The 23,655-nt window shown below is 37.4% G+C and overlaps 1 protein-coding gene across 1 annotated transcript in view; it reads left to right on the top strand.

The window, feature by feature from the left end:
* Window positions 1-23,655, top strand: part of LOC136872320 (integrin alpha-PS5) — a 122,851-nt gene that overhangs the window by 61,551 nt on the left and 37,645 nt on the right. The window contains exons 9-11 of the mRNA XM_067146135.2: window positions 4,209-4,372; window positions 10,298-10,391; window positions 23,236-23,349. Of these exons, the coding sequence (XP_067002236.2) occupies window positions 4,209-4,372; window positions 10,298-10,391; window positions 23,236-23,349 (372 nt within the window). The remainder of the gene's footprint in view (window positions 1-4,208; window positions 4,373-10,297; window positions 10,392-23,235; window positions 23,350-23,655) is intronic.

Genomic DNA, 23,655 nt, shown 5'->3' with positions numbered 1-23,655 from the left:
ACATGTCTATAAACATCCCCTTTGTTGGACACATATGATGGGACGCACCTGAATCAAACAGCCAATCTCTAATTATCTCAGTTCCTACAGAAACTACCATGCTCATTGCTTTATCTACATGTATAATTTCCGAACTTACCACTTTTCCACTCGCATTCGCTGATTTACTCTCCTGTGATGATTTGTCACTCTTCATTGTTGGACATACTTTAGAATAATGTCCTGACTTACCACAATTGAAGCACTTTTGAGTACTGTGGCAATATTTAGATTCATGTCCCTGTTTGCCGCAATTGTAGCAACTATACTGTTTTCCTCGTCCCACGCCTTCTTTCTTGATATCTCACTTCTGTTGAACAACCATGGCTTGAGCTTCATTCTCCTCACGTTTTCCAGTGTCATAAGCCTTTCCTCCATTTTACTGAAGTTTCCTTCTGCTTTCCTCCGTGAGTAATCTCGCCTTCACCTTCGAGATGGTCAGTTTCGCCAAATCAGCTTCCAAGTAAGGGATACAAACTGCATATTCCTCTGTAAGATTTCCAATGATCATTCCTGCAACTTGTTGATCTGTTAACTCATATCCGGCTGTACTCGTACTCCTCCACAGTTGATTTATTTTTGCGAAGTATTCTTGAACACTCGTGTCCTTGGGCTTCACAAAATGAGTTAACTGTTTCAGAGTCATAGCACCATTCACTACCCCTCCATCATTGCACAACTCGTCCAGTTTCTCCCATGCCTTTTTCGCTGATTCAATATCTGCAATGTCACTTTCAAAATTTTCTCCATCATATTTGAAAATAACCGCTAATGCGATCACATTGTTTCGCGTTCATTGTCTCATTTCTATCTGAGACAGTTGACAATCTGGAGTACCCTCATACCCTATTACTGATTCCCACACATCTTTCAACAACAGCTCTTGTTGTCCACTGTAAGCTTGGCCACATTCCTATTCAGTGTTTCTTCACCAGTCCACGAGGTCGCCATTTTTCCCTTCAATATTGTCACAGCTTGCTTCGGCCGTTAATTCTCGTTACTCCATTTCAACTTATATTGTCCGGAATATATTGCAGCGTTTTGGCGCTCTGGAGCTCTGGGTCCATAACCTGTTGATATATCTTCATTTCTGCTCATAACACCAGTTTAGACTGTAGTGGTAATTTGTTCCCTGTTGTCTGCTAGCAAGTTGCCTCTACCTCGCCGCATGGAGCGCTGTAGTCGCCTCAAATGAAAAATATCTCAGAGCTTCGCGGCTGTATATATTAGACTGTGATCACACACAACAAACAGTTCAAAGAACAAAGCAAACGAAGATAAACCACTCAACTCATTTACCTGAGTTACCAACACATAACCTTAATGTTTTCTTATAACCAAATTATAACTAATACAAGATATAATACATGACATTTTTATTTTTATGAGAAAACCACAAAATTTCAACACTCTTACACTAAACAAAGGTTGACAATTACATGTAAATGATACAATACATAATGAATGTTACCGGGATATTATTTTCAAAACTAACCTATAATAATGATACCTCTGTTTGGAATTTGACATTAATAAAACAACTTCTACAACAATAATATTGTAAACAAGGTCTTTAAAAATGTTTAAGAAAAAGCTAGGTAAACAACTGATGGGGAATCTGCCACCTGGGAGACAGCTCTAAATGCAGATCATGGAGGAATGAAAATTATTAACGAGCATAATTTTAACAGTAATTATAGTCTGAACTAAATAGTAGATAGGTATTTCTTATACTGGTTTTTGATTGAAGAGCCTGATGTCAGGCTCCATAACTCATCTGGTATGGAGTTCCAGATCCGTGCTGCACCTACTATGAAGGAGTGAATTCTGATTTGATAGAAGGCAGCTTGGCTTTATGAGTTTCGACTTGACAGTTAGCCGGAAGTCAGACAGTGGTGCCAATTTGCTACGAATACAAACAGCTGATTTACGATACACAACACGAACAGAAATGTAAATACTGGAATATAAGTCCATACTCAGTTATTCTTTGTAGCAACATACATAATTCACATAAGATGAACAATAATACACAACACATTTAGAATAAGTGTACAAGTTAAGAATATGTCAATGCTCGAACAGATAAAACTGAGAAAATTAAATTAAATTTCTACTCACCATGTAGAAGATCTCGCATTGCTATTACATTCAGTTTCACGTAACGATGGAAATAAGCTTACAAGGCGAATATACCACTCATTTCTGAGTCACTATTGGCATTGTCATCGTCTGTTGAGGTTTCACTCTCCTTTGACCCTAAATAGTTAATAAAGTCTTCAACATAATCGTCTGTGAGACTTTCTTTCTCCCGAGCTTTAATAATTTCAGATTTCGTATGTCTCACAACGTTACTCCAGTCCACCGCACTTACATGGCCTACGGCTTCGAAAATAAGTCTTTCAACTTCTGAAACTGTGAAGAGTCGGTTATTCTCAGCTACATAATCCTTCACTTGGGCCCAAATCAGTTCTATGGAAGGTGAACTACTTTATGCCCATTTCTTCTGACTATTTCATCCAAACATAAACTGGGTACTGGGGTTTGTTTTGTTTCAAGCGATGCATAAGATCCCATTCCCCATGTCATCGCAAACCGAAATATTTTATTCCTTCAACCACTTAATCAACTCATTCTTTCTAGCCGCCATGGTTGGTGCTTTGTCAAGAATGACTCCCTAACATTACAAACAATTTCCCGGGCCTGACTCCTTAGTGGAGTACTGTGTCCGAAGGGTTTTCTTCTCTTGGGAGCTTCATCCTTAGACGTAGGCGTTGACACGACAGAATATCAAATTCACACATGGGCCTAAAATTAACCTACTATATAACTACTGAACGGAATATTAAACTAAACTACTATATAAAATAGATCACCTGTTGCACACTATTCACTACAATATATCGTGCTGTACTATTAAAAATACTAAACAATACATTCATAAACTCTACACTATGAAATATAAACGAACAACAACCTAGCACAAAGACACACAAAGACCACAAAAAGAATGGAGCACAATACAACATACAGCTAAAGCACGTGGTTACAGTGAAGAACAGATCGACAACACTGTTAACCGGAACTGGAGTCTAACGTGCTCTATCAGAGCGATCGGCTGCCTATGATTGGCTGTTCATTAATTCACTTACCCTCCATCAAAAGGCAGCGCTCAAACGTCCAGTCGAAACTCATAATAACTGAACTATAGGAAAGAGTATTCCAATGAAGCTCAACTTGTAGGATTCCAGTAAGATATAGCAGATTTTTAGGTTCGGGAGTTAAATGGACTTCATTCCTATTGATCTATCCAAAACATTTGATATGGTAGATCATTGAATACTGCTAACAAAACTGAGGGCTACTGGACTAGACAAGATTGATTGCAGGGGTGGCTACATTTCTAGAAAACAGATCTCAGAGAATTGGAGTACCAGTGAAACATTTATTTGATCCCATAATGATAAAGAGGTGGGAGGGTCCACAAAGCAGTATTATTGGACCTGTATGTTTTCTTATATATATATATTTGTATAAATGATATGAGTAAAGAACTGCAAAAAGACTTTGAAAATGTTGTGAGATGGACAGCAGATTATGCACCAAGAGGAAACATCCTCTCAGTTTTAATGACTATGTTGATGGAATAGAAGTACCTCATGGGGGTAATTGTCAGTACCTAGATGTTAATATAATGAAAGATCTTCACTGGGGTATTGTAAGAAGCAACTAGGAGGGGCATCAAGGCTCTTAACTTGGGAGCGTAGGTTGATGACCATGGGGCCCTTAGCTGAGTTCTGGCATTGCATCTACTTGCTTGTGCCATGCTCCTCACTTTCATCTGTCATGTCCAACCTCTCTGGTCAATTCTTATTCCTTTGCAACTAAAAGGGGACTGAGGTACTTTCATCTTGCGAGCATGGGTTGGCGAACATGGATTATCTAACAGAGCCAGACATCATTTCCACTTTCCTGTGTCTACTGCCTGTGGGGCGCAAGGGGTGGGGCAGTAGAATACATCTATGGTATCCATTGCCTGTTAGTGTTAAGTGCCTGGGATGACATAATCAATGAGGGATTTGGTGTTAGTGGTAGTTATTGTTTTATGGCCAATAGAGTCAAGTCCATCAACAACAAAAGTTTATATGATATTTGCTCTTCTCTTGCAGTACAACCTGACTTTGGAGCTGGATATGAAGAATGTACCATTAAGTATGCACCAGCTGGAGATAAACGTCACTGCCATAAGCTCTGATGTGGATTCTGATGAAAGCAACAACCATGTACAACTCATCCTTCCTCTGCAAGCTGACTTCAATGTTGCTGTTAATGGGTTGGTAATAGTGATTATAATCAGTGCTTAATTTTGGCTGAAACACGTAGAAACAGTGTTCCAGCACCTCCCAGGGATTTTTTTTTGCACAGTGTTTTTAAGAGGATTGCTCAATAAAAAGCTACTGGAACATAGTCCACACCAGAGATTTAAAATAGTACCCTACACGCACAGTAGAAGTCCCCTATAACAAGGACAGCATATAACAAGAACCCTCACCATAACCACAGTTTTTGTCTGTCCCTTCAATATTCTTGTTAAACTCCATATTATCCTTAGGTTGCAGCAAGAGCCCCATCACTGACACATCCGTTATTACAAACGATTAAGCGTGCACGATTTTTTCCGTTACCAACATTTATTACAATTTATTAAAATTCGTATCCACCTTATTCAATACCAAAAATATTGTTAAGATGAAATTACAACATGTATATTTATTTTATCAGGACTAGTTTCGATGCTTTATATTGCATCATCATCAGCCTTATTCTGCGACATTATGTTCACTACATGGCAATAGCCTGAGGACTGTATTGAATGATTTTAATATGGTTCTACAAAAACATTTTTAAAAAAAAGTCAAACAAAGTGAATGTTTTTAAAAAGATCGTGATTTTATTATTAGTTTTGTTTAATTTTAATGATTATTTAAACCAAATTGCATCCGTTTTAGCAATCCAAAGTTTAATAATTGCAAGTCCTTGACAATATCGACTCAGAAATAGTATAATTATAATATGGTTTTTAAATCTTTATCATAGTTTTTATAATGTGTGTGACGTAGATAAACTTATATATGTTTGCCAATGTTTCCAGTGTATATCAGCTGATGATGATGCAATATAAAATGTCGAAACTAGTCCTGATAAAATAAATATACATGTTGTAATTTCATCTTAACATCATTTTTGGTATTGAATAAGGTGGATACGAATTTTAATAAATTGTAATCTTGGTTCAATACGGACGAATAATGAAATTTATATACTTAACCAACATTTATGCACCCAGCGATTATATTGTACGTGATTGATCATCTTTGGTATCGTTTCCTTATTATGTACACTAGCAAACTCTCTCATCAACTTTCGAAGGTGATGTCAGAATCAATTAGTAATACCCGTCGACTGTTGTTAGGTAAAGAAAAATGGAACTGAAAGAGGAGAACATGTTTTTGTAATAAATGCATAAATAACGCGGCCAGTAGCAGATAACTCATTAGAAATAAAGTCTGAAGTAAACGATTGCTTAATTTTTTATGTTATGTACTGAAATTAAGTAAGAATGGGATACACCTCAGATATTGCAGAGTACATCAAAGATTCAGAGGGTAGTTTATATTTTCTTGCGTCTAGTATAATTTTGTAAAGGCTATTCCCACGTAAATTTGTAGCAAGGAGGTTATCATTTCTCTACGTGCGCTTGAAATACGTTTTCATGATACGTATACGGTTAGGTTAGGTGACGTTATTTGAAGAAGAAAAGTGGAACGTTTGCCACAGAGGCCTCTGGAATGATACTATAATTTTTTCAGAATAAAATTAAACACACACTTTCACGTAGTATCTAATTACAAAAAATACAAACGAGCAAGCCGTAGTGTGGATATCATCTGCGAAAATGCAAGTTTTGAACAAATCGACTTAAATGATTTCGGTGTTTTCCCTTACTTTCACGAAAATTTGGATACAATGATAATCCGTTAAAGTGAGAAAATTTCATTCTTTGGTTCAAAATTACTCAAATTGTTTTATGATCTTACACAATCTTAGATTAATGATAGTTTGGCTGATGATGCTCACGAAAAGGAGCGAAACATGTACCATGTAAACATCATAATAAATATGTAAGTTTGTAACATATTTTTATTGTATTGAAAAGGTGGCAATTGGTAAACTAAAGGAATTATATCACACATACCACTTAGTCGAGCACCTCTTCTTCTTTCTCTCAATTCTTCCCAACTCAAACTTTGCAACATTTTTGTAATGCTACTCTTTTGTCGGAAATCACCCAGAACAAATCGAGCTGCCTTTCTTTGGATTTTTTCCAGTTCTTTAATCAGGTAATCCTGGTGAGGGTCCCATACACTGGAACCATATTCTAGTTGGGGTCTTACCAGAGACTTATATGCCCTCTCCTTTACATCCTTACTACAACCCCTAAACACCCTCACACCCTAATAACCATGTGCAGAGATATGTACCCTTTATTTACAATGATATTTATGTGATTACCCCAATGAAGATCTTTCCTTATATTAACACCTAGATACTTACAATGATCCCCAAAAGGAACTTTCACCCCATCAACGCAGTAATTAAAACTGAGAGGACTTTTCCTATTTGTGAAACTCACAACCTGACTTTTAACCCCGTTTATGAACATACCATTGCCTGTTGTCCATCTCACAACATTTTCGAGGTCACATTGCAGTCCCAGGTGGCAGATTCCCTATCTGTTGTTTTCCTAGCCTTATCATAAAAGATTGAAAAATTGGAAATTTATTGAACATCTCCCTTGGAAAGTTATTCCAATCCCTAACTCCTCTTCCTATAAATCAAAAAAATCTAAATCAAAATCTCTTTATTTGCAAATGAGGTGTCTACCTCGGTGGCAAATGGTACACTAAAATACATTGTTGTCAAGCACTAAATATTAAATTAACAAGAGAAGAAAATTTTTCTATAATACAATATTATACAATTTACGCTAACAATGTTTTCTATTAAACACACAGCTCATCCTTAATAAATTTATATTGTTTACAAAATTCTACTTATAATATCTCCTGTACTACTTACAAATATAGTCAACTGATATACAGTATGTGGAATTACTTCAAATGATACTATACAACTGGTATAAGATTAATATTTACATTGCATTTATTTACTTAATTACTTTTTTTTTTTAACCTGTTCTGGAACCTAAGTAGCATATTTTTTTTTTTTTTTTTTTTACCTGTTCTGGAACCTAAGTAGCATATCTTAACCAGGGCCCCTTTTGCCACCACTTTTCAGAGTTCCTGAAGGGCCTTCACAGCTACCGTAGCGGTCCCAGGGCCCCAATTCGTCCTCTTGAATTCCAACTTTATCTTCATATTGTGATCTTTCCTACTTTTAAAGACACCACTCAAACTTATTTGTCTACTAATATCATTCCACGCCATCTCTCCACTGACAGCTCGGAACATACCACTTATTACATGTTATAAATCTCATTGTAAACCATATTGGATATAGATTATAATAGTTGTAAAGAAAAAAAAATTTTTCAGTTATCAGCTTATGTAATTTGATATATTTTAACCTCCGTCAATATGAATGTAGTGTTATTATCTTAATTATGTGAAATTGTTAGAAGCTTACACACTAATTATATGGTTAATGATTCTCACTAATGAGAACATTAGTTCTTAGAGAACTGGCAGTGGTAGTCAGGTTTCTTGAAAGGGGAGGGTTGGAAGGGATTTCATCTGGCATTCCATGTTGTATGATGTTGGCATGCAAAAGATCTCTGGTGTCATATTTGCTGATCAATCAATCAATTAATCAGTAAGTCAGTTGGTCAGTCGGTCAATCAATCAGTCAATCAATCAATCAATCAATCAATCAATCAATCAATCAATCAATCAATCAATCAATCCTGATCTGAGATTTATAACGTGTAATAAGTGGTATGTTCCGAGCTGTCAGTGGAGAGATGGCGTGGAATGATATTAGTAGACGAATAAGTTTGAGTGGTGTCTTTAGGACAGTTGCCCAGGTGGCAGATTCCCTATCTGTTGTTTTCCTAGCCTTGACTTTAAGTCACTAGGTTCGGGGCCCTGACCAAACTTTAGGTTAAGTTTATTATGGCTGAAGATGCTTACGACAGTTGAGCGAAACATGTCCCAACTTATAACACCAGTTGTAATGATTGTATCCTAAATATAAGCATTAGTAAGTATTGGAAAGGTGGTTTATCTTATTGTTTTTATTTACGACTATTATAACATACCACTTAGTCGAGCAGCTCATTTCCTTTCTCCCAACTCCTCCCAGTCCAAACTTCGTAACATTTTTGTAATGCTACTCTTTTGTTGGAAATCACCCAGAACAAATCGAGCTGCTTTTCTTTGGATTTTTTCCAGTTCTTGAATCAGGTAATCCTGGTGAGGGTCCCATACACTGGAACCATACTCTAGTTGGGTTGGGGTCTTACCAGAGACTTATATGCTCTACCCTTTACATCCTTACTACAACCCCTAAATACCCTCATAACCATGTGCAGAGATATGTACCCTTTATTTACAATCATATTTATGTGATTACCCCAATGAAGATCTTTCCTTATATTAACACCTAGGTACTTACAATGATCCCCAAAAGGAACTTTCACCCCATCAACACAGTAATTAAAACTGAGAGGACTTTTCCTATTTGTGAAACTCACAACCTGACTTTTAACCCCGTTTATCAACATACCATTGCCTACCATCCATCTCGCAACATTATCAATGTAATTTTACAGTTGCTCACAATCTTGTAACTTATTTATTACTCTGTGCAGAATAACATCATCTGAAAAAAGCCTTATCTCTGATTTCATTTCTTTACACCTATCATTGATATACAGGATGCTTGAAAAAGAACTCCCCAGTTCTAAGTATAAATTTAATGGGGAAATTAACGAAAACTACATCAGTGAGTACATACCATGAAAGAGAGTTCCTTCAAGTGTTGTTTAATGTTAGTAGACTTCAACATGGGATACATTTGTTGCCCTGCACACGTCAAGACGATATTCCACTTATCGTCACGTATTCACCAACATTTCAGGTGTAACTGTCCCAACCGCCGCGATGATTCTTTCCCGTAAATGATTGATGTCTTGGATCTTTTCACCATACACAACATCTTTTATGTAGCCCCAAAGGAAAATGTCTAGTGGGGTTAATTTTGGGCTTCGTGGTGGCCAAGGTATTGGGCCAGCCCTGCAGGCATGCTTGGACTGAACTGAGGGAACAGAGGAAACAAACAGCACTGGAGCCATCTCAAGGTCAAGCAGACCTGCCAACTGCAAGGGAGCCAAACTTGGAGAGTTGATGAATCACACATCACAAACTAGAATAGTGTATGTTACTTTGTACAGATTCTAGGGCACATTAAAACTAGGGAGTCCTTTTTCAAACACACTGTATATAAGAAAACATAAAGGTCCAATAATACTGCCTGTAGGAATTCCCCTCTTAATTATTACAGGGCCAGATAAAGCTTCACCTACTCTAATTCTCTGAGTTCCATTTTCTAAAAATATAGCCACCCATTGAGTCACTCTTTTGTCTAGTCCAATTGTACTCTTATTTGCCAGTAGTTACCCATGATCCACCCTGTCAAATGTCTTAGATAGGTCAATTGTGATACAGTCCATTTGACCTCCTGAATTCAGGATAGTCAATACTCAATACTCAATAAAAATTAAAGCTCATTCATAGATCACTCAGTGGAAAACTGGTTTATTCTGCAACCTGATGTGCATGTAGCCTAGATGGCACCCAATAGATGAAAAGATCACAATATGAAGATAAAGGTGGAATTCAAGGGGACAAATTGGGGCAAATATTTATTTATAGGAAGGTGAGTTAGGGATTGGAATAACTTACCAAGGAAGATGTTCAATAAATTTCCAAATTTTTTCTTGCAGTTATTAAAGAAAAGGCTAGGAAAAGAACAGATAGGGAATCTGCCACCTGAGTAACTGCCCTAAATGCAAATCAATGTTGATTGATGATGATGAAATAAAAATGCCTGCATGTAGTAACCAAGGACATATTATTCGTCTAGATGCCAGTGTATTCTGCTCTTTTCATTAAAAAGGTATGTAATGTTCGTGACATCTTCTGATATGTCATTTGAATGTTTCTTTTGATTGTTACAGACTCTCTGTGCCAGAACAATTTGCTTTTGCTAGCAGGAAAAAAGACAGTGATGTAGAGGTCATTCAAGACAAGGACTTCACCCATACTTTTCAAGTGAGTTAAAATTACATTAAACTAACAATATGCGCAGCTTCACATACATGGAAGGAAAAATTAGAAATCATATTTGAACCACAACAGTTGATCAATTCATTATGAAAATTATATGCAATTAACTTGATTGTAGTTGGAGTCAACAATCAATCACCATAGAAACCAATGAACAGAGAAGTTTTGCAAGGTTGCAGCTTCTCCTGTTGCTTTTTTATCATATACATAAATGCCCTTATAAAAGACTGAAGATGTCTCCCGCAAAGTGGTATCACAATCAACAGACACTTGAAATTACGGTAGATTCCATATGCTTCTATATGCTGATGATCAAGTACTATTTGCTGGCAAAGAGGAGGACTTACAACACTCCTTACATCATCTCAGTAGAATAGCCACCAGGTATGTCATGGAAATATCTATAGAAAAAAATGAAAGTAAGTCACTTTCAATCAGCGCAGCGACTGGGTGGGGGAAGGAGCAAGTGGGCAGTCACCCCTCCACTTTGCGGAAAATAAATTTTTGTTCCATTTTAGTCATATAAAACTAGGAATTTAAAAAAAATATACAAACCCTATTGGCTTATCACCTGATTCTTTCCTTTCATTTCCTTAATTAATTAGTAAAAATCAACTTAGTGAAAATATCTAAGATGAAATTCTAAAAGAATTTAATTGTGTAAAGTCCACCTGTTCAATACACATTTGCCATTTAATAAATGCTCTGTTTAAAAAACTATATAGTTGTTTAGAAAGCTATATAGGACATGTTTCGACCTAGCCTAGACGTCATCATCAGCTAAAATAACATAAAGAAGAAAGTCATATAACAAAAACAGTGATATATAAAAGATTTGAGATAAAATACAATCAACAAATGCAATGGAAATCTGTGTTAAAAATGTACATAGATTCAAACTTGGGCAAATTTAGTTGTAAGTGTGGGTCCAACCATATTGGTTGGCTGGAGGAAATACTTAAAATAATTTTTGTGAAGACAGATGTTGTTCTATTGTCAAACTTCTGGAAACAGAGTGAAGTTTTGAAAAATCTGTTACATTTCTTCACGGAAAGTACAAGTATAGCCAGGATCTGAAAGTGGAAACAAAAAGTCGGGTATGAGAATGAAAACTGAAGTAGAAGATAATATGAGGAGTCACAAAATATTACTGATGTCCTCTTTCCTCCAACCCTGTGCTTATATAGATCAGGTTGGGTCAGTGTAGACCTCCACACTGACTGGCGACTGTTCCAATGTTGTGTTGGGTGGGGGGAACAGCGGGTGAGGGGCGGGAGAGTGAGTGGAAGCAATGACCTCTAGGCTAAGGAGAAATATGTCCTATATAGCTTTTTAAACAACTATGTGACTTTGTAAACAGACCATTTATTAAATGGCAAATGTGTATTGAGCAGGTAGGCTTTACACAATTAAATTCTTTTAGAATTTCATCTTAGATATTTAAAGTCAATACAGAACCGGAATGAAGTTCATTACTTGTAATTAGTGGAAATACACAGAAAATATTATGAGTCCAGTTAACCAGTTCATACAGTGCCACAGAAATTAGTGGAGCCTCACACAGCAGCATCTAGTATGCGCTGTAAGAAGGGGTGTGTTTTTGCTATATTTTTGCCCCTTGCCGTGTGCATTCATCGGTCTGGCAGCCTCACTCAATCAATTTGTTTGTGTAGTTCCATCTAGTGTCTGTTACTCAGTGTGTAGCCAAATACTATATTACTTTATTATTGAATAATCTCACTGTACTTCTCTTTAATTGCAACACATGTGTAATTGTTCCTTTGGTAAAAGTTTTCTTGTATAGTAAGGAATCAAAATCTCAAAAACTATTATTACCGCACTTAAGTTGGCAAACTGTCAATGTTTTCTTCTCTTTCAAAATTCGCTCAGAGGAAAATCTCAACATTTTGTAGTTTTTTTTTTTTTTTTTTCAGTTTTGTTGCTTAAACAATAAATTGTCAATAAATTTTTGTGCCCTGTCCCCCACTTCTAGTTGCTGATTGCTGCCTACTGCTTTCAATTACGAGCAAGATATGTCTCAACAACAAACTGTTGGAGAGAGTTAACACTTTCAGTTACCTCGGCAGTTTCTTGTCATTCGACAGTGATGTAGATTACAATAATTGAAATTAAGAGGGTTCCTCCTATTCAATACAAAGATTTTTATTAACGTGAATGAATCACGTATCGTTCACATGAGGTACTATTTTCGGCACCAAACTATGTGCCATCATCAGCCAACAAGTTAAATCAGGCAAACACAATATAACCTTAAAACAACTTTAAATACACTATAACACCTGCATGGATGAATATGAAATATAACTTTAAAACACACTATAACACTTGCACAGATGAATATGAAATAAAATATGGTACATGATGATGTTGCATTTCAGTTTAAAATCCGATAAAATGACGATGACTCCATTGTTGTATACACATGGCGGTTTGTCCAGCTTGTATATGTCTTTAATTTTTGTAAACTGTTAAATTATGCTGCAAAGTTTAATGTCATATGAAGCTGACACTATGTGTGTTCTGTAGTTTGGTTCCGAAAAATAAACATAAACATGAACTTGGTTAGATCCAAAGAATTAATTCCCACTTCAATATGGGTTTTGGAACCTGGAGAAGAAATTAAAAGTCGAATTAGGTAAAAGATCGGAAGTAAAGGTTAAAAACAAAAGTGTAGAAAAACGGGGAGAATACTAGAAACGAACTCACCTTGAGCAGCCTGAGTGATCGGTGGACGGAGCTGAACCCTCTTAATTTCAATTATTGTAATCCCACTTCAATACGGATCATGAAATTTCTAAATATTAGTGATGTAGATCATAAGTTATGAATTTCATTATGGTCCGTATTGACAATTGATCACTATCAAAGGGTAGGAAGGGTCCACCTATTCAAAACTATTCGTTTGTATATTGTCTTATAAAACTGGGACTAGTTTTGACCCCATATATATTGGGTCATGTTCAGCCACACTCCAATTGGAAGACATAAGCAGCATATATAACCAATAATGATATAATCACTGATATGACACAATTTATAGTCTTAATTTAAACTACTGTATTGTTGAAGTCTGAAATAACATATTTACACTTTAAACTAAATAACACATCAAAAATGTTGTGGTTGATGGCGAACTATTTTGTCGTTTCTACAACAGGCATTGTTTTTGAGTTGATCTGGGAGTTGGTATCCTTTTCTGTGTAGATGAGTAACTTGATTGATATTCATGTTTGTTCATAGTAATATGGGTCAAGAATTATATAGCTTTAAGGGGAGCATTCGTACTTTGAATAGGTTTTCCTTATTATCAATGTAGTGATCTATTGTTTCATTAATTTGGAGGTGAATGTCTGAAAATAAAATAATATGAAATAAATATTTGAGAATATAAGGGAAGCAAGAAGATCAAGATAAGTATGTATAGCTATATGAGACTCACCCCTATGTTGTTCGTAAGTTACGTGCACTTGGTACGGATACCAACACCAGACTGATTGTTGAGAGGGAGCAGAAGTATAGCTTATGATGGCAGGGATTGGAGTAGGGATGTGTGAGGAGGGGCAGGTGGGGGGCGAGTAGGTAGATTTGAACTGATTGGTGGAATTAACGCGTATTTTTTTCTTTTATACTTTGTGTATATAGGAATGAGAATATCAAATAGAATATTAGATTTTTCATTAATTTAATTGATATTATGGTTAGGGTTAAAGTATTGTTCTAAATGTATGTAACAATTCTCCAATATGTTGAGCATGGTGCCGTTCTTATCTACTTTTAAAATAAGACAATATACAAACGAATAGTATTGAATAGGTGGACCCTTCCTACCCTTTGAGAGTGATGTAGATTTCTAATAAGATGGTAAAGTTCAACCAAATCATAGGCATGGTGAACTCAATAATTAAACTCTTCTAAGTGTAGAGAGATACAAGACTACGAGTCTACAAAACACTAGTTAGACCAATCCTCACATATGGAAGTGAAGTGTGGACAATCAGGAGACAAGATAAAATTTATGAGATGCACCTCAAAATACACATGATGGGAAAACAAAAGAAATGAAGATGTGAAGATAGAACTTCCCTCTAGTGTGTGTGTGGCACAATGGTATGCCCACTGGTCAGCTATGGTCACAGCGTGTACAGCGCAATGGTGCACCCACTGGTCAACTATGGTCACAGCACGTACGGTGCAATGGTACGCACTGACATTTGAAATGCCCACTATATGGATTTCATAATAGTTACTTGTTGTACTGTAAGATGGCAGGAAGAGGCAACTTTTGGCTATATTCTGAGCTATCTGTTATTGTCAAGAGGCATTGGGTATCTTCAATCATTAATTTTTTTAAACTCTGCACATGTTTCAAGTTTGTTTGTAAACATGACAGGTCCAGGTGAAGGTGTTGGTGACTGAGAAACAGATAATTTACTCATTAATAATGGTGGTGAAAGTAATTCAGAGTCATGCTTGAGGGGAATCAAGATGAAACCTGGATCACTGTTGCTGAGATTAAATTTATGAGACGCACATCAGAATATATATGATGGGACAACAAAAGAATTGAAGATGTGATGACAGAACTGAAGATAGAACCTGTATTCAATTGCATAAGAACCTACAGATGACCTGGGGAGACTCCGTCAACAGAATGCCTTGTGAATGAGTCCCAAAGCAGATTGTATGATACCCAATCTAGAGGAACCTGATCTATTAGACAGCCAGATAAAAGATGAGTTGCCCTTTATTTGCTCTTCATACTTTTAATTCAACTTTGTACTGGATTTGGCAGTCCCCTAGGGGCTTGTGTGTAGTGGGAAGGGGTGAGTTATAAAAATAATTGAAAATAGTGTCAAATCCATAGTTCTCGGTGTTGCTGAAATGAATAGTGACTTTCCAGATATTGTTTATGTTGAAGTTCAGCCCCTATCAGGCTTGGGGGAGGGGGATGAGAAGGGGTGAAAAAGAAAATGTCCAAAATGATCGAGATTGCAGATGACTGTGTTTATGTTCCAGAATAGCTCTCAATCAAACTTGGTAAAAATATGTCTTACTATCCAGAAAAAAATACTGTGGAGGCAAGAAACCCTAGCAACCATAGGGGAGGGGATAAAATATGATAAAACCGGGCGAGTTGGCCGTGCGCGTAGAGGCGCGCGGCTGTGAGCTTGCATCCGGGAGATAGTAGGTTCGAATCCCACTATCGGCAGCCCTGAAAATGGTTTTCCGTGGTTTCCCATTTTCACACCAGGCAAATGCTGGGGCTGTACCTTAATTAAGGCCACGGCCGCTTCCTTCCAACTCCTAGGCCTTTCCTATCCCATCGTCGCCATAAGACCTATCTGTGTCGGTGCGACGTAAAGCCCCTAGCAAAAAAAAAAAAAAAAAAAATATGATAATAAATAAAAACAACTGATATTAGTGTCGAAATCCATTGTTTTTGTGGTCGCTGAGATGAACTGTAACACTCTGTAAAATTCATCCCCAATCAGAATGGGGATTAGAAGGGGTGAAAAAGAAAATGTCCAAAATGACAGAGATTACAGATGTAAGTGTGTTCCAACACAGCTCTCAACCAAACTTGGTACACATAAGACTTACTGTCTGGAAAGGAAGTACTGTGGGGTAAGACACCCCAAAGGGCAGGGGAAGAAAGTGAGTGAAATATAAAAATAATAGAAAACAACCAATATTAATGTAGAATCCATGGTTGTTGGGGTCACTAAGATGAATAAGAAACTTCGGATATCACTTTAGTCCAAGTTCGATCCCGATAGTTATGGGAGTGAGAAGGGGTGAAATTAAAAATAAAATAATGTACTTCATACAATTTGTTTAAAAACGATGTGCATTACTTAATTTTAAAAAATAAATACATGGTTCAAAAATATCTAACGGTTAAAATAATAAATGCAGGTAAAACCTCGGGTACGTGCTAGTAATAATAAAGTGAGGATGCTGTTGGTTTTATGTCCTACTAACTAACTAATTGCGTGGTCTTCGGAGACGGCAAGGTGCCGGAGTTTTGTCCCGCAGAAGTTGTTTTGCGTGCCAGTGGGTATACTGACACGAGGCTGACGTATTTGAGCACTGAGCTACTCAACCTGGTGGATTTTTTCTTCAAATCACAATTTAAGGAAATCGAATATCAACCTACAAAAAGGAGTCTCATGTAGGCCTATATAAAGAGAAACTGTGGATTTTAACAAGTTCATATAGGCTACCCCAACTCAGAATTTGATTTAGTACATAGCATATTATACACATGTATCCTAAAGCAAAATATTCTGGTTAAAAATTAACCTAAATTGTACTAAGTAAGATGTTTATTCGTTGTTATGAGTAAAAGACTTTGTACTAAGATGTTTATTCGTTGTTATGAGTTAAAAGACTGCCCATTCGTGACATTTTGCATATTGGCATCAACCCTTAAATGCAGTAATTAAAACTGAGAGGACTTTTCCTATTTGTGAAACTCACAACCTGATTTTTAACCCCATTTATCGTCATACCATTGCCTGCTGTCTATCTACAGGTATCTACTATCCCATGAAGATATTGGCCAATACATAATGTACCGTGACCGTAATGATTTTAACTAATTCATTATGGTTTTAGAACGGGTTTGTTGCATTTCCCTATTAAAGCTCTCAAATCAGCTGTTTTCAATACTCAAACCCAAGGTTCTTAAACACCCCCCACTACATCCAATCCCTCCTTCAAACTTGAGTTAAACCAAAGCCTACTAGATACTATAGTACTAGATACTATTATAGCGTAGGCAACGGTTAAACTAGTGGCTTGGCAGTAAGAGGATCGAGATGGCTGTGGCAATGCCCACGGCCAACTCGATGCGTCGCTCTAGCTAGCTATAAGGAGCATGGCGAGGGATCCAGTCGGCCGTGCAATGCCATAGCATGTTTCCTTAAATACCGAAAGATAGCAGCACAAATACGGAGCGCACTGCTACCTACTGGTAGGAAAGAAAACCAATCTCGTACATTGAAATTTGTGGGTCATTTGTTTATATCCAATCTAAGATGTGTTATGGAATTCCACAGTATCCACTGTCCAACTGTTCGAAGAATTCCAATATCTTTCATGCAATGATGTGGCTATTCAAAGGATTTCCTGAACTATTTTGTACGGAAGACAAAATAATACAATTCTACTCGTAGTTTCATAGTTATTACGAATATTCGAATATCTGATAAGAGCCTTGATGTTCAGATAAACCAGGAAAATAATTTTAAATTTAATTTTTGGAATAGCATTACTCCGAGTAATGCTGCGTATTCAAAAAAGGAAAATAGCCGCAAGTAGGGATGGGTCCAGTTAGTCCATTTGCTTATACTCCGAGTAATGCTGGCATATTAAAAAACCAAAATAGCCGCAAGTAGGGATGGGTCCAGTTAGTTCATTTGCTTGAACTAGTTCCTTACATACCGTTCACCTAGGGACTTAGGTGGATGTTTTCATTCCCCTTCCCGAAGGGTAGCCTTGAGTGGAGTCGTTCAAATGAACAAGGTAGTTCATGGAGTGATGTCATAGAAACAGCCCTTGCGGCACTTCATTCAAGTGAACGAGTTAGTTTATTATGAGCACGAACAGAAAACAGCTACACAATGCCGCCACCAGTCTCCCTAAGTGAAGAAATGGTAGTGATGGGCTAGCGATGGAATCGAGTATAATGTGCTCTTAAGGGTTCGTTTATGCTGCAGCGTCGCTGCTGTCACAAGGATGCTCACCCTAATATCTCGCTGCTGACTATAGCCATGCTGCTCGCCATGGAGCTTTGACCCTGCAGTAGCCCTGTACGCACGCTGCTGGCAGCTCCCAGCTGTAGTCGAAATTTCAAAACAGAGGAACTGATATTTAAGGCGGTTTGTATTTTGCATAATTTGATTATAGATATACAGGGCATGAACACTTAGACTACGAAGACGTACTTCCAAGAGCTACCCCATCAAGGAGAAACAACACAGCTCCAGCTGAAGCTTTTGAACTGCGGAATAAATTCAGAGATTTTTTTAATGAGTGAGTCGCAGTTCTGTTGGCGAGTGTATCTTACAATAATTTGGTGTACTGAATGTGAAATAAAAAGTGTAACATGCTTCGCCTGGATTTTTCATTGCATTTCTACTGCGGGAGTTGATTGAAGAATGAAACTACAAATGCTTCATTTCGTAATTTAATAGTGTACTTTTGATAATGTAAAATAAGGGATTATGGAGTATATCATTTTGACTTTAGTTAGGTCTCCTAAACAAAATGTGTTTACAGTTTGAAAAAATAACTGTCGAACTTTCCATGAAAAACGAGGTACTTCATATAAATCACCTTGTAATCCTTGTAATGATAGAGGTCCCCTAAATGGCAAGAATAAAAGAACAAAGTTGACGTAATCATTCCACATTCTTTTGCCACGTCATTCCATAGTTTGATGATGGTACGAGATGAGACGAAATGGATTAAAAGTTATAATTAACCCACTGACTAGGATTAGAAAAATGATAAAGATGAGGAAAATTATTATGAATTTAAAATAAGTAGTGGATCTAATTTGCAATGACTTATTTTCCTCTAAAATTAAAAAGAGTAAAACGTAATAAAACTGAATAAGGCACTGACATAGAAGTAAAATAATATATTTAATTCAGATTAAAAATACACAAAGATAAACACATAGTCAAGGTTTTTTGCCATTTGTTTTATGTCACACTGACACAGATAGGTCTTATGGCGACAATGGGATAGGAGAGGCCTATGAATAGGAAGGAAGCAGCCGTGGTCTTAATTAAGGTACAGTCTCAGCATTTTCCTGATGTGAAAATGGGAAACCACGGAAAACCATCTTCAGGGCCGCCGACAGTCAGGTTCGAACCCACTGTCTCCAGGATGCAAGATCACAGCTGCTCGCCCCTAATCGCACGGCCAACTCGCCCGGTAGAGTAAAATAGTAGTTAACAATAAACCAGTTAAAACACAAATAGAAACTTCACTTTATACATGATAAAACAAGCCACTCTCCCTCATGAAACGTAGAAAAATGTCTACTGGCCGCTCGTCATCTCGTCACTCCTTTTAACCCGCATGATGATCCGCATGCCGCTGGTTCCAAATCACATTGCGTTCGAAGACAGGTTCAGATAGAAAGTGAGCAAGTGATCACTGAACATGTGTACAGAGTGCAAAGAGAGGAAGAGTGGGAGAGTGGGTGACCTTGAAATAACCAATCACAGTCCAAGTTACAGGATAGCCGCGATGAGCCAGGCTCGAAAATCAAACGTGTTTGGAGACCATGGATTTGGTGAGGATAGCAACCATCAGCGCAGCTATGAGCTGGGCTCCAGGGTGAAAGCACTGATTGAGATCCATTGGTTTGTTTCATCATCGCCTAACATTGAGCAGCGAGGCTTGGCAATGTGCCAGCAGCCAGGCTACAGCATAAACATACCCTTAGAATCGGTAGACTCGAGGCCAAGCATACTAGTGTCGCTATCTGTGGACATGTCTTAGAACTATAACTACTGTACTGGAGTGCACGCATTCAGGATCACCCACAGAATATTTTTGTGGTGTGGATTGCAGTATGTTTGCTGTTGATGATTGGTTTTGTTGAGTCATCGAACATCAATAATTTGATTGTTACGATAATTATTATCATCATCATATGCACTGAAATGTATGACTTACTAACTGTCAACTTGAAAGAGTGACAAGTAGGACCTAAGATGAGCGTGGGATGGGGACAGTTTCCCTACTGTGCCCCCCACCTTTTCTAATGCCGATAACGGCAGCGTTCTATTATTATTATTATTATTGTGCAGCCTGGAAGTAGCTAGTGTGTGTATCCTAGAGATAGGATAGGAATGGTGGGAGGGGGAGTATTCATTCTGGTGAAAGACGAATTTGTAAGCTACGAAAAAGTTAAAGATGAGAAACATGAAATTCTAGGTGTAAGGCTCATTTCTAAAGATAATAGGCAGCTTGATATATTTGGAGTGTACAGACTGGGAAAGGGTAGCGCTGACACAGATTCAGAATTATTTGATATGATAATCAGCTATGTGGGAAACGACATGGAAAGGAATGTGATTGTTGCAGGAGATCTGAATTTACCAGAGGTCAATTGGGAAGGAAATGTGAACGACAGGAAGCATGACCAACAAATGGCAAATAAGTTAATATGGGAAGGACAGCTGATTCAGAAAGTGATGGAACCAACGAGAGGGAAAAATATCCTGGATGTGGTGCTGGTAAAACCAGATGAACTCTATAGAGAAACCGAATTAATAGATGGTATTAGTGATCATGAAGCTGCTTTTGTCGTAGTTAAAAATAAATGTGATAGAAAGGAAGGTCTTAAAAGTAGGACTATTAGGCAGTACCATATGGCTGATAAAACAGGCATGAGGGAGTTTTTAATAAGTAACTATGAATGCTGGAAAATGGTACAATAAAAATGTAAACAGACTCTGGGATGGGTTTAAAACAATTGTTGAGGAATGTGAAAATAGGTTTCTACCTTTAAAGGTGGTAAGGAATGGTAAAGATCCACTATATTATAACAAAGAAGTAAAGAGACTAAGAAGGAGGTGCAGGTTGGAACGAAATAGAGTTAGAAATGGTTATGGAAGTAAGGAGAAATTGAAGGAACTTACTAGGAAATTGAATCTAGCAAAGAAGTCAGCTAAGGATAACATGATGGCCAGCATAATTGGTGGAATTGGTTGGAATTCAAGAGGACAAACTGGGGCAAATATTTTTTTATAGGAAGGGAAGTTAGGGATTGGAATAACTTACCAAGGGAGATTTTCAATAATTTACCAATTTCTTTGAAATCATTTAGGAAAAGGCAAGGAAAACAACAGATAAGGAATCTGCCACCTGGGCGACTGCCCTAAATGCAGATCAGTATTGATTGATTGATTGATTGATTGATTGATTGATTGATTGATTGATTGATTGATTGATTGATTGATTGATTGATTGATTGATTGATTGCTAACAGGGAATTGTTGATAACTATGAAATACTATTCCCGCGACGTCCTTGTAGGTAAACGTGCAGTAATATTGAGCAGAATAATGACAATATTACTGCCAGAGAAATTTATTGCAAAGATACATGTTTAGGGCATTCAGAAACATATACATGTGCTGTAGTATCACTTAGTGGCATTGTATTCACACAGTCTGCATAAATAACATGCAAATCTCATCTGATTCCTATTTGATTAAATCACATTAACATTCACTGGCCAGTGGCTAAGTGGAGTGCTCCCTTTAATACCTGTAATGACCGAGCTCGATAGCTGCAGACGCTTAAGTGCGGCCAGTATCCAGCATTCGGGAGATAGTGGGTTCGAATCCCACTGTTGGCAGCCGAGAAGATGGTTTCCCGTGGTTTCTCATTTTCACACCAAACAAATGCTGGGGCTGTACCTTAACTAAGGCCACGGACGCTTCCTTTCCCACTCCTAGCCCTTTCCTCTCCCATCGTCACCAGAAGACCTGTCTGTGTTGGTGCGATGTAAAGCAACTTGCAATACCTGTAATATATATTTTGTCAGACAATTATCACAAAAAGGATTGGGTTCATATCAACCTTTAAATGACAACATTAGGGTTGTAGGTGTCGAGCATTGTTGCTCTATGTCATGTTTCCTGTGTGAGAGAGAATTGCTCTATTTACTGAACCTTGTTACAACTGTGGGTGCTTCGATTACCCTCGACCAGCATTGGAATTACAGTATATATATTTTTGTTGGTGTAGGAAGAAAAATATTGGTATTCATCGACCTAGAGAATAGCAGAGCACAAAATATTTATTTCAAGTAGGCTAATGGATTGTTTTATGTAAGTAATACATTACAAAATTGATTTTCTGTTATTAAAGTACGTTTACATTGTTTACATAACTATGTTACAGTATTTACCTAGGTATGTACTATAATCCTTGCCAATCCCACGATGGTAATGTAATTGCCCTTCAGGCATTATCACACTGATTTCGTGTGCTGCTTTCAGGTATTTTAGTGTCCGACTCATTGGCTGAATGGTCAGCGTTGAGACCTTCGGTTCAGAGGGTCCCGGGTTCGATTCTCGGTCAGGTCAGGGATTTTAATCGCCTCTGATTAATTTTTCTGGCCCGGAGACTGGGTGTTTGAGTTTGTCCCAACACTTTCCTCTTGATATTCATACAACACACTACAAACCACCAGAGAAACATGCAATAGTAATTACATCCCTCCATATAGGGTTGGCGTCAGGAAGGGCATCCGGCCGTAAAACAGGGCCGTACCCACCCATTCGACATAGTTCGCACCAGCGACCCCACAAGTGTGGGAAAAGCGGTAGAAAAAGGAGAATAAGAAGACTGGATTTGGCAGTCCAGTCTTTCCTGTATCTCCTCTTTCTAACAGTGTCACAGGACTTTTCTATCTATAAAAACAATTGCTACATCTTTTCCAAGGTAGGCAAGTCTGCAGTGTTACTCTGTTACCACAAATATCTTGCAGTGTCTTGTCAATCTGTGCAGAATAGAGATGAAACAAGGTAGGCAAGTCTGCAGTGTTACTACCAAACGATAATTGCATATGTTCACTCTGCGGAAAGTGCTGCAAAAAATACCATATTGTGTTTTAAGTTTTTTCAACACTCTGATACGAAATAAATAAACCACAAATATCTTGCAGAGAGATGAAACATGGAGAATCCATGAACAATGACAATTTGTGATCTCAGTGGCTGTGCAAGGAAATAAATGATCTTTCTTGTTTATTCCCTGGCCTCTTTCTTTTCAGATAAACAACAAGGGACCAACTCCTGTGAATTCTCTGTCTCTAGATTTCAAGATACCCTACAGTGTGTATATTGGCAAGAAATTTGTGGACATCCTGGATGTTAGTTTGCCACTGGTGAGTAATCTATGACTGTCTGCTATTTTGCATGAGAGTTTTACTATCAATTAATGGTTCTTCTCCTTCTGTACAGAGGGAAAAAAAAAAAAAGAAGTAAAAATGGAATAGACAATGTAGCAAAGCATTTTTTGGCAGCTACAACTGCAAAGCGAAAATAGCGGTTGAATGAATGAAAAGAAATACAATAGTATAAGAAGAAATATTGTACAAAATATAAGCCTTTATCTTTTCCTCCTATTCAATACAGTATTCCATGAGCGGGTACAAGTTCATGTCAAATTTACTTAAAAACATACATGTTTC

The sequence above is a fragment of the Anabrus simplex genome, chromosome 4 (genome assembly GCF_040414725.1).
Source record: "Anabrus simplex isolate iqAnaSimp1 chromosome 4, ASM4041472v1, whole genome shotgun sequence".
In the NCBI taxonomy this organism is placed as follows: domain Eukaryota; kingdom Metazoa; phylum Arthropoda; class Insecta; order Orthoptera; family Tettigoniidae; genus Anabrus; species Anabrus simplex.
This window is presented reverse-complemented; position numbering and strand designations above follow the sequence as displayed.